General features: G+C 39.3%; 1 protein-coding gene across 1 annotated transcript in view; it reads right to left on the bottom strand.

Annotated features, from left to right (window-relative positions):
* LOC147134758 (junction plakoglobin a-like) overlaps positions 1-13,309 on the bottom strand; it is a 58,801-nt gene that overhangs the window by 8,936 nt on the left and 36,556 nt on the right. Inside the window, exons 3-10 of the mRNA XM_086055848.1 lie at positions 11,448-11,669; positions 8,150-8,403; positions 6,996-7,234; positions 5,337-5,538; positions 5,100-5,244; positions 4,915-5,018; positions 4,089-4,208; positions 2,676-2,894 (exon numbers count right to left, since the gene is read on the bottom strand). Coding sequence (XP_085911974.1) covers positions 2,676-2,894; positions 4,089-4,208; positions 4,915-5,018; positions 5,100-5,244; positions 5,337-5,538; positions 6,996-7,234; positions 8,150-8,403; positions 11,448-11,669 — 1,505 coding nt within the window. The remainder of the gene's footprint in view (positions 1-2,675; positions 2,895-4,088; positions 4,209-4,914; positions 5,019-5,099; positions 5,245-5,336; positions 5,539-6,995; positions 7,235-8,149; positions 8,404-11,447; positions 11,670-13,309) is intronic.

Genomic DNA, 13,309 nt, shown 5'->3' with positions numbered 1-13,309 from the left:
ATACACCAATATACCAAGTAGTAGGAGTCAACCCAAAAAATGTTGTTTACAAGAAAAAGATCCATGCAGCCCCCTAGTCGAAACATGGCATTCAGATTAAAATTGTGTTTGTGGAATATGAATTAAGCACACAAAAATCCACCCGTATTTAGCCACCTCAGCGGGCGGCCATTTTGTCACTGCTGTCAACTGAAAATGACATCACAGTTGCTCAGGGCTCAGATAACAGGTGAGCCGTAATTGGTTGTTTCCTGACTCCTGAGCAACTGGGATGTCATTTTCAGTGGACAGCAGTGACAAAATGGAATGGCTAAAAATGGCTTTTGTTGCTTAACTCATCATCATCTTCCAAACCGCTTATCCTATATAGGGTCGCGGGGAGTTGCTGGAGCCTATCCCAGCCGTCAATGGGCGAAGGCAGACTACACCCCGAACTGGTCGCCAGCCAGTCGCAGGGCACACGTAGACACTGTCACTGAGCGGGAATCGATCCCACGCTGCCCGCACACAACTCAGGCGTGTGTACCACTACACTATCAGCGGACCTGTTGCTTAACTCATATTCCACAAATGCAATATTGATCAGAATGCCGTGTTTAGACTAGTGGAGGCTCATAGAACATCCTCTTTAAAACTGACTGGAATAAAAGTGTTTGGATTTCACGATTTCACAATTTTTTTCCCGTTTGTTTTTGTAATGTAGAATCCATAGTCGATAGTTCATAGAGTAGACTTGGTCCCTGTACAAATAGTTCTGAATGTGAAACTTGAATTCGACTAATAAATGTTGTGATTCTATTTGCATTCTGCTGTTGTCAGCTGAGGGGACAATCTCAAAGGCAAGATCTCAAATGTCCATTTCAACTCTGGAAATATGTAGACCTTTGGAACTAACCACATCAAGTATACAGTATCTCATGTTTTGCCTGAAGAGAAGACAGATGGGCAGAGAGACATCAAAGACTTGTCACAACAAGATGTTCCAGAATCTATGTAGGTCAGTTGTAAAGGTAGTTTTACATCTGGAGATGCCATATGGCAGCGACACTCATTTATTAGAACAGCGCTCAAATCCATGCACTCAACTCTTGTATACATAAGAGTGTGATGCACACAGATTGCACTTTTGAAGATCAGTGATACACACACATGCAAGCCAGCAGCAATGAGAATGTGTTTTCTTCGAAAAGAGGTACGGGCCAGAACAATGACGTAGAAGAAGCTTCCAGAAAGAGAAAGATATATTTAAGAGACAGTATTGGCAGTCCTACTTACAGTTTGGGTTAATCATTAGTTAATTCGCCACTGAAACTGCTTCGTATATGCACCAAGTGTTAAAAATATGAGCTTTTGGAGTTTGGAGTTTTGATTGAAAGAAATATGACCCTAAGATGGGACCAGCTTTTTGAAGAAAAGTGGTTACTGAAATTCTGTAATTTGAACTTCGTCCTGCTTTTGAAATTTGTTACAATCATCTGACATCTTAAGTTAGCCAACTAATATTTAGAACCAAAGAATTTTAATTTTAATGTGTATCATCAATTAAAAAGTGTGAATTTGAGAAAATGTTCCTGTATGCTGAGCTGGACAAAGTTCTTAAAATCCTTCTGAAGGATTATGATCTAACAAGTGAATGACTTTTACTGTAATTGATAAGAACATTAATCAACATTTAATATACTCAACGTTGATATACTGAAATCTTGGTAACGAGAAGCATCACTCGTGTCGCTTTCCACTTTTGCGGTCGACAACCTTTTTGAAGCTGAGAGCTACATTTTGGGCACTGATTAATGCGAAGAGCTACCAGTTTCATACACACTTCTGCCATAAACAAATTTGCTTAACTTACGTTCATTATATTACTATTATGTTGTTATTGATAGTCAATGATATTCATTGTTGTGATTTCTCAGAATAACAGAATACCGTAAATATCCATGAATTATCATTACATTACTTGTTTACTAGAATGTTCTGCTGTGATTGAAGGCTACAATTTTTACAATTCAAAAGTGAGATAAAGATTTAATATTCATTTCAATTCATCATAATATTTAGGCCTGGCCTACAGGAAAGACTTGTTTATATGTTGGCTGTATCCAATCATTGTTGGTCATATTTTAGAATGATTTATTAATGATTTAATCAGTGTTTTAAGACCTCATTTTATATACTTGACAATTTTTTTAATTATTCAAATTTGGCACGGTTGTTAAACAACACTCTTTCCACGGTGTGTCAAATTCACAAGACATATTTATTTTCACTTCACAGGGACTTTAATGAACCTCCAGGAACGCTTTCATTGTTTTCATCAGGTTAAATGAACTAAAATCCTGATTCTGTCATGAAGCTCTCTCAGCACCCTTCGATCCTCCTCCTCTGAAAATGAAAACATGAATCCCTGATACATCAGAGTACACATCCCTCCAGGCATGCCAGCAAGTGTTGTCAAAGCATCTCGGGAAATGTGTGTTATGATGTTTTCCTCTGGCTACTTCTCAAGCTTAATAGCTATTTGTATGCATGTCATTATGTCTGAAAGGATACGCCTCAGTGCAACTGTCACCTTGCAGACTATCACTTTACTTTTACATTTGACAGCAACACGGTACCTAATTTCCTTTTTTTTTCCTTTTCTATCTACAACAGTGCAGTGGTCCTTTTCTCACCTTTATAACAGGCCAGTAGTGTGGTTGTCCCAGCAGCTTGACCACAGCAGGGACGCCATAGTGCAGCCGCACAGCATTCTGGGCCAGCTCAGCATCGTGGTGGCGCGACGTGAGGTGACGCAAGGCGCAAACTGCCGGCTCTGCAACGTCTTCTTTTTCACCGGCACGCAGTACGGCATGGATCAGTGCCTCCACCCCGCCAAACTGAGTGACTAGAGTCTGAAGTGAAGCAAATTTTTTCCGAAAATTAAAAAATTAAAATGTCTGACATTTAAGAGAGCACAACAGCAACACATCAATATGAGGAATTGCTTTTATAAAATGACTTCCTTGGGAGTTTTGAGCTTAATGTGTCTGAAGATATAGACGACAATTAAAGATCCTTGTAAAGCGAATTCAGAGATATGTTTCTAAATACATTCAACATGTTAGAAGATAAGTGCTGAAAACATGCGCAAAATCTGAGAACAATATAGTACTTAATTATAAAGATATATTGTGCAACTTTTTTTCACCCTTTCAGTTTTAACTATCTTTGGGGGCGTGGCTAAATTGTTGCCGAGTGACACACTTCTGTGGGCCATGACTCCCCCCTCACTACATTAGCACCTGAGTGCCTTTGCATGCATCAGCGGCTATCTGGCGCAATTGCAAGTTATAATTACGTGGCCCTTTTCCACCACCGCAGTGTGTAGTTATCTACTGTAGCTAGTTATGCTTATACCCCCAAAATGCATCTCCTGGATGCCACAGTTTTTAGAGCAGCTTCATCCCATTATTGAATTTCCCAAGTGTTATGTATCTTGTGTTAGGCTACTGTAGTATGTTGGAACAAAAATCATTGTGGGTATAGCAGAAAGTACTGTCTGTTCTCAAATGTCTTGTAGCTAATAAACAGCTGACTCTATTGTGTCTCTGTTAGGTGGACCCACACACCGACGTAATATCAAGCGATGAGGCGACGCCACAGATAAGCCCGCTGCCAGTCCATTGGCCGAGAGGAGCCCCAGTTTACTTGCGACCTAGCTAGTGGTTAGCGCTTCTCGTCATGGCATGCAAAGCCCGGCGACAACGTGGGGAGATATATTCCAGCAACCGGAAGCTTTTTAGGGATATTTTCACAGCTCAAACTTATAGCAATGTGTAGGCATAGAGCTGTGTGGTAATTCATTTATATTTATTGTCACTTTGAGTGACTTCAAATGGATCAGAACAAAAAGTACTCTCACAGAGACATACAAAGAAGTGGTGTATAAATATGTAATTTTAGCAATCAAAACAAGATGTATCACATCTCAAAAGATTGGATATGGCGTCTTCCTTTTAGATTGAGGTTTTGTATTTCTAATTAAAAACAGTAATGACCAAATGCCCCTCATTTTCGGGACAAAGTATCTTCACTTATATGGCTACCTTGTTGCGTGAGTTGTTACAAGTGAGGTTGGACAAGATGCCTGTTGCGCAGGTCAGCATATTGACATCATCCGAACCCAGCTGGGTGACTAATATCTGCAGCAGACCATCTAGACCTTCCTAGAGAGAGAAAACAGTCGTGAGGGAGAGAAGCTCAACAAAACACATCATTACAGCAAGCTCAGCTGCAGCGCAGTCTGCACAAAACAAAGAGCCCTATTTTAGTACAGTGGCGCCCGTGCGCTCGACGTAAAAAGGGGCGTAACTTCTTTTTGGAGCCAGCGCAAGTCTAGCCTAGCGTGTTTGGGGCTGTGTTGCACCTCTCAGAATTGATGGCTTATTTTCTTAAAGCGGAAGTCAACCCAAACATATTTTTTTCATGAATATGTTCTCAGCAGGCCCACTCACGGCATTCTGATTCATTTTGCGTTTGTGGACTGAAAATGACATCACAACTGCTCACAAGGACCAATCACGGCTGACCTGTTTTCTCAATCTGAGCCGTGATTGGTCCTTGTGAGCAGTTGTGATGTCATTTTCAGTTGACAGAAGACAAAATGGCCGCCCCCAGAGGTGGCTAAAAACGAGTGGATTAACACTTATTCCACAAACGCAATATTTATCAGAATGCCCTGTTTCAACCAGTGGGCTTGCATAGAACATATTCTTGAAAAAAATGTTTGCGTTGACTTCCACTTTATATTTGTGTTGGTTCAATGAGCTCAATTTTGGTATTCACGGAGAAGGCAGTGAGAGGAGCATTAACACAATTTTGTTTCCGTGGTAGTGGTAGTCATTGAAAGCAAAGAAGTTGAGCCATACATACTTGCTTGGTCGCAGCATCTGACAAGTTGCGAAGCGTCCATAAACAGTTCTGAATCAGACGCTGACTGGACCCTGTGAGATGCTGACCCAAAGCTTGCATACCTCCTGCAGAGAGTTGTAAAAAAAGATTGTCAAAACGCTGTCTTCATCAACTGTCATTATTACTGTTAAGTTCTTTATTTGTACCAGCTTCCACTATGGCGGGCTTGTTGCTGGGACACACAGAGAGTACTTTGAGTACCCGACTGGTGGTCCATAGCAGCTTCTCATAGTTGTAATTCCTCATGATGAACACCAGACCCTCTGGGCCCCCATTGGCGAGTATGATTAGCTATGAAAACCAAGAGTCACAAGGTAAGTAATTAGTGATTGCAGAAAAGAAATTGCTGCCTCAAGTTGAACAACACACCTAAAATCATTCACCTTGCTCTCTTGGTTGCCGTAAGACAGGAGCTGTAGGCAGTCTGTGGTAATTGCAAGGAACTTGGGGTTGCTCTTTTTCAGTAAGGGCACCATCCTCTGAAGGCCATCAGCAAGACGCACGGCCATTTTGGCTCCCTCTTGGTGCAACAGAAGGTTGTGAAGGGTGGTTATAGCGTAAAATAAAACCGTCTCCACAGGTGAACTGTGAAAAAAAAAGTGACAGAGAATGGCAATTGGAATGTTATTAAAGATTTTATTTTGGATTTTACGACTGTTTCTTTAATCTCATCATTTTATGAATGTCCTTTTTTTGTCCATCTGCAACCAGTGGCTTACGCAATAGCTTTGAGGGCATCGTTATAGCTTTATAGTGACAGTGGGGAAATGATACCAACATAGAGATGTGGCATCAGGTAGTTTGAGGTCAGTCAATGTATTAAAAAAAAGACAATTAAACTGGTTTGTCATTCTATTTTGATGGCCGGTTAGCATTTTGAATTTTGTTCATAAAAGACAATTCTAACGGAAAATCAGTACGCGGTATGTTCCTGTCTGCTATAAATGTGACGAAAGACAGAATTTCAAATGAATGTACCAACAAGTGATACAAGTGTATCAGCAGACTTAGTTAATGAAACACAGAGGGAAAAAAACACCTGCTTAAAGATGCTATGTGTACCATATATGATGATAAAAAACACATTTGTAATTTAAGCTTTTATTCCGAAAGCTGTTACTGTCTTTTGTATCTGATGATCACTCAACACCAAACACAATTGACACAGATGCACAATACATGAAAGGAGATTGTGCATTATGTAATGTTTCAGAAGATGACTTCAGAAAAAAAAAAGCCCAAACCCAGGGAGGAGGAGAAAAATGTTGGACAGTAAGAAAAGGTAAAATGCTAATGGAAATTGCTCCTTGACTGCCACTTTTTTGTAACACAATGTTGTGCCATTTCATTTTTTTGTGCGTATAAATTAAGCCCTGAATCAACTATTACCACCGATTATTCCTCATCAGTTAAACTGTGGTGTAGGAGATTAACTTTGAAAGCTTATTATGGGTGGAAAGGCCACAACATATTTATTAAGTAGCATGTTCGTCCTATAAAAGGACTATTGAACCGTTCTAAACAAACATTTCAAAACAATTTAAAAAAATGATAAAAGAAAAAATTCAAATGCAATTTTCGCCTTACCTCAGGAATCACAATTAGGAGATATCCTATTAATTTATAGAAATAATAATATGCAATGGGGCTGAACCTTGAGTAAATTTGAATTAGCAAGCAAGTCACAAGTCTTAAAAATAGCAACTCGAGTCCCCTATGTCTGCATATTAAGTTATGTGTTAAATTTATTCCTTCTTAATGTTATTTTGTTTTCAGGTTATTGTTATTTGTATATACATTTGAATATTGCCGCTGTAATTTCCCTAACGGTATTAATAAAACATATAGCTGCCGATATTGGGCCTTTTTGAAAATATAGCATTCCGTAAGTAACGAGCTTTAAATGAAATTTGGAGCGATTTGACACTACCTGAACTGCAAATGATTTGGATGTAATAAAAATTCTAAATACAGAAGAAAAATATCCACAAATGTGTGTATAAAAACAAACAATCAATATCATGTCTGTTATTACTTTCTACCTGAGCATACGGACAAGGGCCGGTATCCCCCCGGACTTAAATATGGCCTGCAGTCCCTCACTCTGGTGCGATAAGCTGTGGAGGATGCTTGCAGTGCAACGAGCTGTCTCCATGTCAACTGCCATTGTCATGGCACGTACCACAGCTCCAACCATGGTCGGAGACTGTACCAGCACCCGGCGACTGGCCTCCTTGCGAGTGAGCTGGTTGACAATCATGGCTGCCTTGTTCACCACTACCTAGTACACAGAGCGTGATCGTTCACATCAGGATCATTTTTGTCAAACAGTGAAAAGTGATTCTTTATTTTCAGGTCAAAGGCTTAATGAGGACACAAACGTGTTCAAATATATCCAAATGTGTTGTTTTTTTTCTAACAGAGGACATTGTATCAAAAATATAATTCTCGAGCACATATTTAAAGCAGCAACTGTGTCATGTCAGTTTTTGTTGATTATGGCGGCGCCATGTGGCCAACAGCGGTAGTGTTTCGACAAAAGTCAACCACATTTCCCATGCGTGCCGGCACGTAGTGTCGTGAAATCCTGAGCCATCCTTATAGCGAAAGGAGGAAGGGAGTATGCCGTAAAGCAATTCAGGACATTTGTATTGTTTTGTGTGCCAGGGTTGATCCCATCCTCCTCAAAGTTGCTTTGTGCCAGTAAAAACGATACAGACCCACTCAGGGTCATGAAGTCCCATTCAACTACTGTACTTGTAAGTCAATGTTTCATCAAAAGAGTTGAGTGAAAAAATGTTATTAAGGTCGATTTCTTACCCAATGCTGCTTTAATACAAGCTGTTTTTATTATCAACAATATTGCCAGACCAATGCATGTCATGAATTTATAGTTGAATATATAATGTGCAGCATAGTTTCAATAAAGCCATGTGTTCCAAAATAAAGTTGAAATGATTTAAATTGAACACTGTATATCGTCGCTGTCATATGAAAAACACTTATCTCCATTTCTTTTTTCATTTTCTTATTTTTACACGAGTCATGTTCCCGCATTACAGACATCGCATTAAAGTGAAAAATAAAAAAAAAAGTTTCCAAAATTGGAGATAAGTGTTTTTCACAGGACAGCGACGATATGTAACCCGTACACGAGTAAAGAAATCCTCAGTAAATAGAATGTAACATAAAGTACCGGATCATCATCTGCAAGAAGCTTGGTGAGCTCCGGCACTGCTCTTGTGGCCAGCTCGGCATCATCCTGGTAATTTATCAGGTGAACTATGGCTGTCTTTAGTAACTGCGAGGGCTCGGCTAGTCTTTGCACATTGCTCTGTTGTGTGGGATCTGCTTGGACAGGAATGGCTGCCTCTCCCTCCACCAATGTCTCCGGAAACATGGCTGCCCTGACGCGCTGGGCCCGGGTTAATGAGTACTGAGCATCTAAATCTGCGAAGGGAAATTGAGACAGAGAGAGACGATGAAGTCACACTATCCATCTCGGAGAGAAATGCCCTAAATTGGAAAAGGCTTTTACATAATAGTTTTTTATGAGACTAACAATGACACATACCGTAATAATAATGACATACATCCAAACAAATGAGGAGCAGTCTCCCGACAACCAGGACTTGTTGGATTGCTTCAAACCACAAAATGAATTATAGATGCAATATTTTTAACCGCTCGAATCAAGAACTTGACAGCGGGGAGCAGTTTTTGAGTCAATGCAAGAGTGTGATTAATCAACCGATCGATATATTTTCCTCCACCTGTATGTAGTCGTGGCGCAGGGGCAGCAGCTTAAGCAGGAAAACCCAGACTTTGCCCTTCCATCATACGTATGTCATAGTGTTGGGCGGATCAATACTGAAATATCAATACTCCAATACCATGCGGACTTTGAAATACTGTAATCAAGATACAGTATAAACTACATGGCAAACACCATGGACATTGTGATGAAAGTAGCGGGGCAAGGGGATTTCATTTAATAGCCGCCATCCGTGGAGCTTTTAAAATAAAACGGGAACAAAACGAAGAGGATGATGAGGAGACATTCATTCAAGGAATTCATTTATAAAGTAGAAATAAATATGTTTCGCTATAAAAAAAAGTGGTTGTGATGGGTCAAATAAATGCCCATTTTTCATGTTATTCCTGTGAAATTCACCACCATATATTGTTTTCAAAATATCATTGAGTAAAGCCAGGCAGCTATTAAACACAGCCTCGATGTAAGCTAGATAAAGTTACCCCTGCTGTCCCAGTAATAAACTCCAAATAGCTAGAAATAATCATACATTAATACTCAACATTTCACGTCAGTTGTCAAACACGGGAGACCATTTGAACATTTTAAACAGTGATGAACCACAATCAACATAGTTTTTCCGACTAGTCGGACTGGGTTGATGCAGGTGAAATGCACTTGACTTTTTTTCCTCAGGATGCAACGATATTTTTCCTTTAAAGAAGAGCCCAGGATGGGCGTGAGTTCTAAACTGGTAATTAAAATGTTTACATGAACAATGAAGACTATATCACAAACATTTTTTTTATTTATTTGAGCATCAAAATAAAAAGCTAGCTAGCTAGATAGATAGGTGCTATAACTGACCTATAATCATTAGTAAATTTGAAATAAAGTGGAAACTCAACATTAAAACACCCTTAAAGTCACACAGGTAGGAAACCAAGGATTAATTCCACAAGTGTGTTTTGCTTCTATCTTTGTTTTCGTGGATCCATATGACTCAACAGAATCTATTATTGTATCCTTCTGTCTGTGCACCAACAGAAATTGGACAAGGCCTAGAAGCTAACGTGTAGAAAACAACTAGCAAAAAGTTTGAAAAGCAGACAAGCATGTATTTACTTTCAAGGTAGACTAACCTTTAGAAACAGTGAGAGAAATGTGTGATGCAGACTTTGGGCATCTTGCTTTGAGAACTATTCAATTTACTCATCTCATCACACTTGATCCGCTCTCATGCTGTGCGCGTGCGTGGGTGTGTGTGTGTCTGTGACTGTGAAGCACATCAATACGGAACTCAGGGGAGTCACTTAAGTTTATGACGAATCGAAACTTCGGCATAAAGCAGGACCAACAGACCTGCAAATGAACACAGCAGCTATAAGGTATGAGGATCAATTGCTTTCTGTGCATGCTTGTTCAGGTGTGAAGCTCCAATCATTCCAAAAGTAGTGATGCAAACGGCATTTCAGCCTACACAATAAACAAGCAGACAACAACTGCTTTTTCTATTTGCAGTTTGTCTCACCCTGGGCACATTGTGCCATCACATTCAGTCAGTTTCACATAAATATTGTTAGCTTTAAGCAAGTCTGGGGCTGTTTTTTAATGAATAAGTGTTGTTTTTTTTCTCTTTTTTTTTTTTTTCTAAGTCCAAAGGGATCACAAACTTGCAGTAACAATGATAAATTATACGGGGGGAAAAAACGTTTAATAAAATCATCCCAAGAGGATGGAGATAAGCAATGGGCAGCTTCTTTTTACAAAATATGAAACGCTACTGGAGCTACAGTAACTGTTTGAACTTCATCGGCTTCACGACATCAATGAAGGGTAGAGATGTGATTTAAGCTGTTAACTATGGAGCCTTGTCCTACCTTTATGTTTTCCATGCAATCTTATCAACAGTTTCTTCCGCAGAGGTACAAGCAAAATGTCATCACAAACAACTTCTAGTATCCCCTCAAGTGACAAAGTAAGTGTAATGTATTTGTTACACATGCTGTATTCATGATGTGGAGGAACTGCGTTCGCTAAGCCAATCAAGGCAGCCTCCTGTAGGGGAGGCACGCCCTATATAAGGTAATTAGAGATTCGATTTTTAACAAATTGAATTGAACAGTTTGAATACATAGAAGGCCGTGGGTCGTCCGTGGGTCGGCCTTCTTTTATGTATTCAAACTTCCATAATTCAGTGCCAGTAGCACTTAAAACGATTCTGACAGTTGAGGAGAAAAAATCAAAGTGTTATCTTCAAAAATAGACCAAAACTATGCCGATGCTCCAAATGGTTCAAGTACAGCATCAAATTTACTTTGGTGCACCTTTCGTTCAGGTAAAACTGCCAGGTGGAATGGCAAAGGGCTACCAGCACACTGGTGAGGGATGGATAGATAGTAGGGATGTAAAGATTTATCGAAAATCGATTCAAAATCGATTCGCCCCGATTAATCGAAAATCGAGTTGATTAAATTCATCTAGAAAATGATGTCTTGAAACGTTTTTTCATTTCAGATGCATAGAACATTTTGAATGTGTAGATCAAATTATGCTTTTGTGCCAAACACCATTGCGTATTGCACTTGTGGATGGCTGCAGAACCACACTAGTGCACAGAGACAAGCATGGTAGCAATTTTTTAAAAATCGAATCGTGAACTGAAAATCGAATTGAATCGGGGCTTGAGTGAACCGTTACATCCCTAATAGATAGTAAACTGATAGACAATAGGTCTCACCTGTGGGGCTTTCTTGTTCACCAGCTGCTCCTGTTCCAGTGCTGGTTATTACAGGGGCAGTAGTAGTACTAGTTGTACTGCCTGTGTACTTCTTACTGCCACTACAGCCAGTACTGCTATCATCATCCCGCACTGTAGTGGCTGCTGATTGGATGCCAGAGTCTGAAGCATAGTAGGTCTGCTGCCATTCAGCCACTTTCACCACACTGTCCGCCTCATTCACTGCAGAAAAAAAAAACATATCTATAAAATCTTTGCTCATCACCTTGCATACCACCACCCGCCTTTTCTGTTCAAGCAGTTTCATTAACCTCTTTTTACCCAAAGTCTGAAATCTTTTATGCAATTTTCTGCCCAAAAGGACAATTCAATTTGAAGTTTATTTTCAAATATCATGTGGGCCATAGATAGTAAAGACTTGAAGGATAGTAATTAGGGACCTTTGCTGACAGACGAGTTAATTTTTAGTGTTAATCACACCAACAAAATGAAAGGCATTTTTCATTTCTTGCTCTTATGATGAAGATCAATATGAGAAATGTCTGGAGAAATGTGTCTCGGACAGCTGTCTCATTAGAACTCAGGTATAAATGCCAGAGGCAGGCGATTGTATATTACAAGCCATTCATTTAGGGCCATATTGAATTACACGGCTGTATGACTAAACCAGTCAGAAAGAGTATTATAAATGCAAAATCCTCAATATTTTTTCACACTTAACTACTTTCCTCTACTTTGTATCGTGATGAACAGGCCCCAGAGTCACTTTTCAGTTAGAATTCAGGACATGTAAATTATATAACCATTTTGCTATTCCGAGCTCCAGATTGCACCCATAATGTGTGAGTGTACAAGTAAAACATTTTATGTTGTCATATTACTGCAAGTGGCCCAATCTGGCAGGAATCTCTTTAGCGAGAAGATTAATTCCACTGAGGCCAGTTGTATCAGACAGCCATGATTAGACACTCTCGTGGCACCAGGCTGCACTGAGCAGACTGTGCAAGGCAGGAAAACACAGTGAGGTCCATAATGACATTTACTATTTCCTTAAGAAAAAAAACAATACAGACATAAAACGTGGACTAAAACAGCAGGCTGAATACGCAGGTTCAATCATATGGAAACGCAATCAGGCAACCGATTTATCAATGAATTGATTAGAATGACGAAAAATCCACATGAATGACACACTTGACCAAACAATGGAACTTTTTGCATAACAAACGTTTATTATTTAAAAAAAAAAAAAGAAAAGCTCAAAATGATACTGTATATATATATTTTTTTTCTTGGGGTCAAAAATTAGAAACGTCACTACACTTAATTGAAGCTAGTTACCCTCAAATGCAATATGCAAAAAAGGGCGTTTTCGCTATTGTTATAGTTTGTTTTCATTGGTTTTGTAAACATAAAATGTCACTTACAGTTATTGTTTTTTTAAAAAAACACTGCTTTTTTTTTTTTACACATTTTTATTTCATTTCATCCATAAGAATGATTTGCAACAGTTTTTTGTTTTTTCATCTGTTTGTGTTTACTACAATAACTTTGCACATACTTGTGCATCAGACGATGAGCGCATCTGGCAGCTATTCGATTCTGGTGTATAAATAATGTACAGTGAGAGAAACCAGCGCAGTGATAATTCCACTCTATATGCAATAAACGGCAACACTGATATATTGTCCCACCTCTAGCAAAAATCTTAGAAGAGTGCAAAACTGTGTAACTGTTTGGTCTGTTTTCTGCCCTTCTCGCATGGCACTTCCCTCCAACAATGTCATTTTTACTTTCGTTTTTACTTGAAAGATTAGCTTCACATTTTGGACCAGCTTCCCCTCACCTCAGAAAAAACAATC

The sequence above is a fragment of the Filicampus tigris genome, chromosome 16, assembly GCF_054856515.1.
Source record: "Filicampus tigris isolate MCC_2025a chromosome 16, RoL_Ftig_1.0, whole genome shotgun sequence".
NCBI lineage: Eukaryota > Metazoa > Chordata > Actinopteri > Syngnathiformes > Syngnathidae > Filicampus > Filicampus tigris.
The sequence above is the reverse complement of the archived record's forward strand: the minus strand, read 5'-3'. Positions and strand labels throughout refer to the sequence as shown.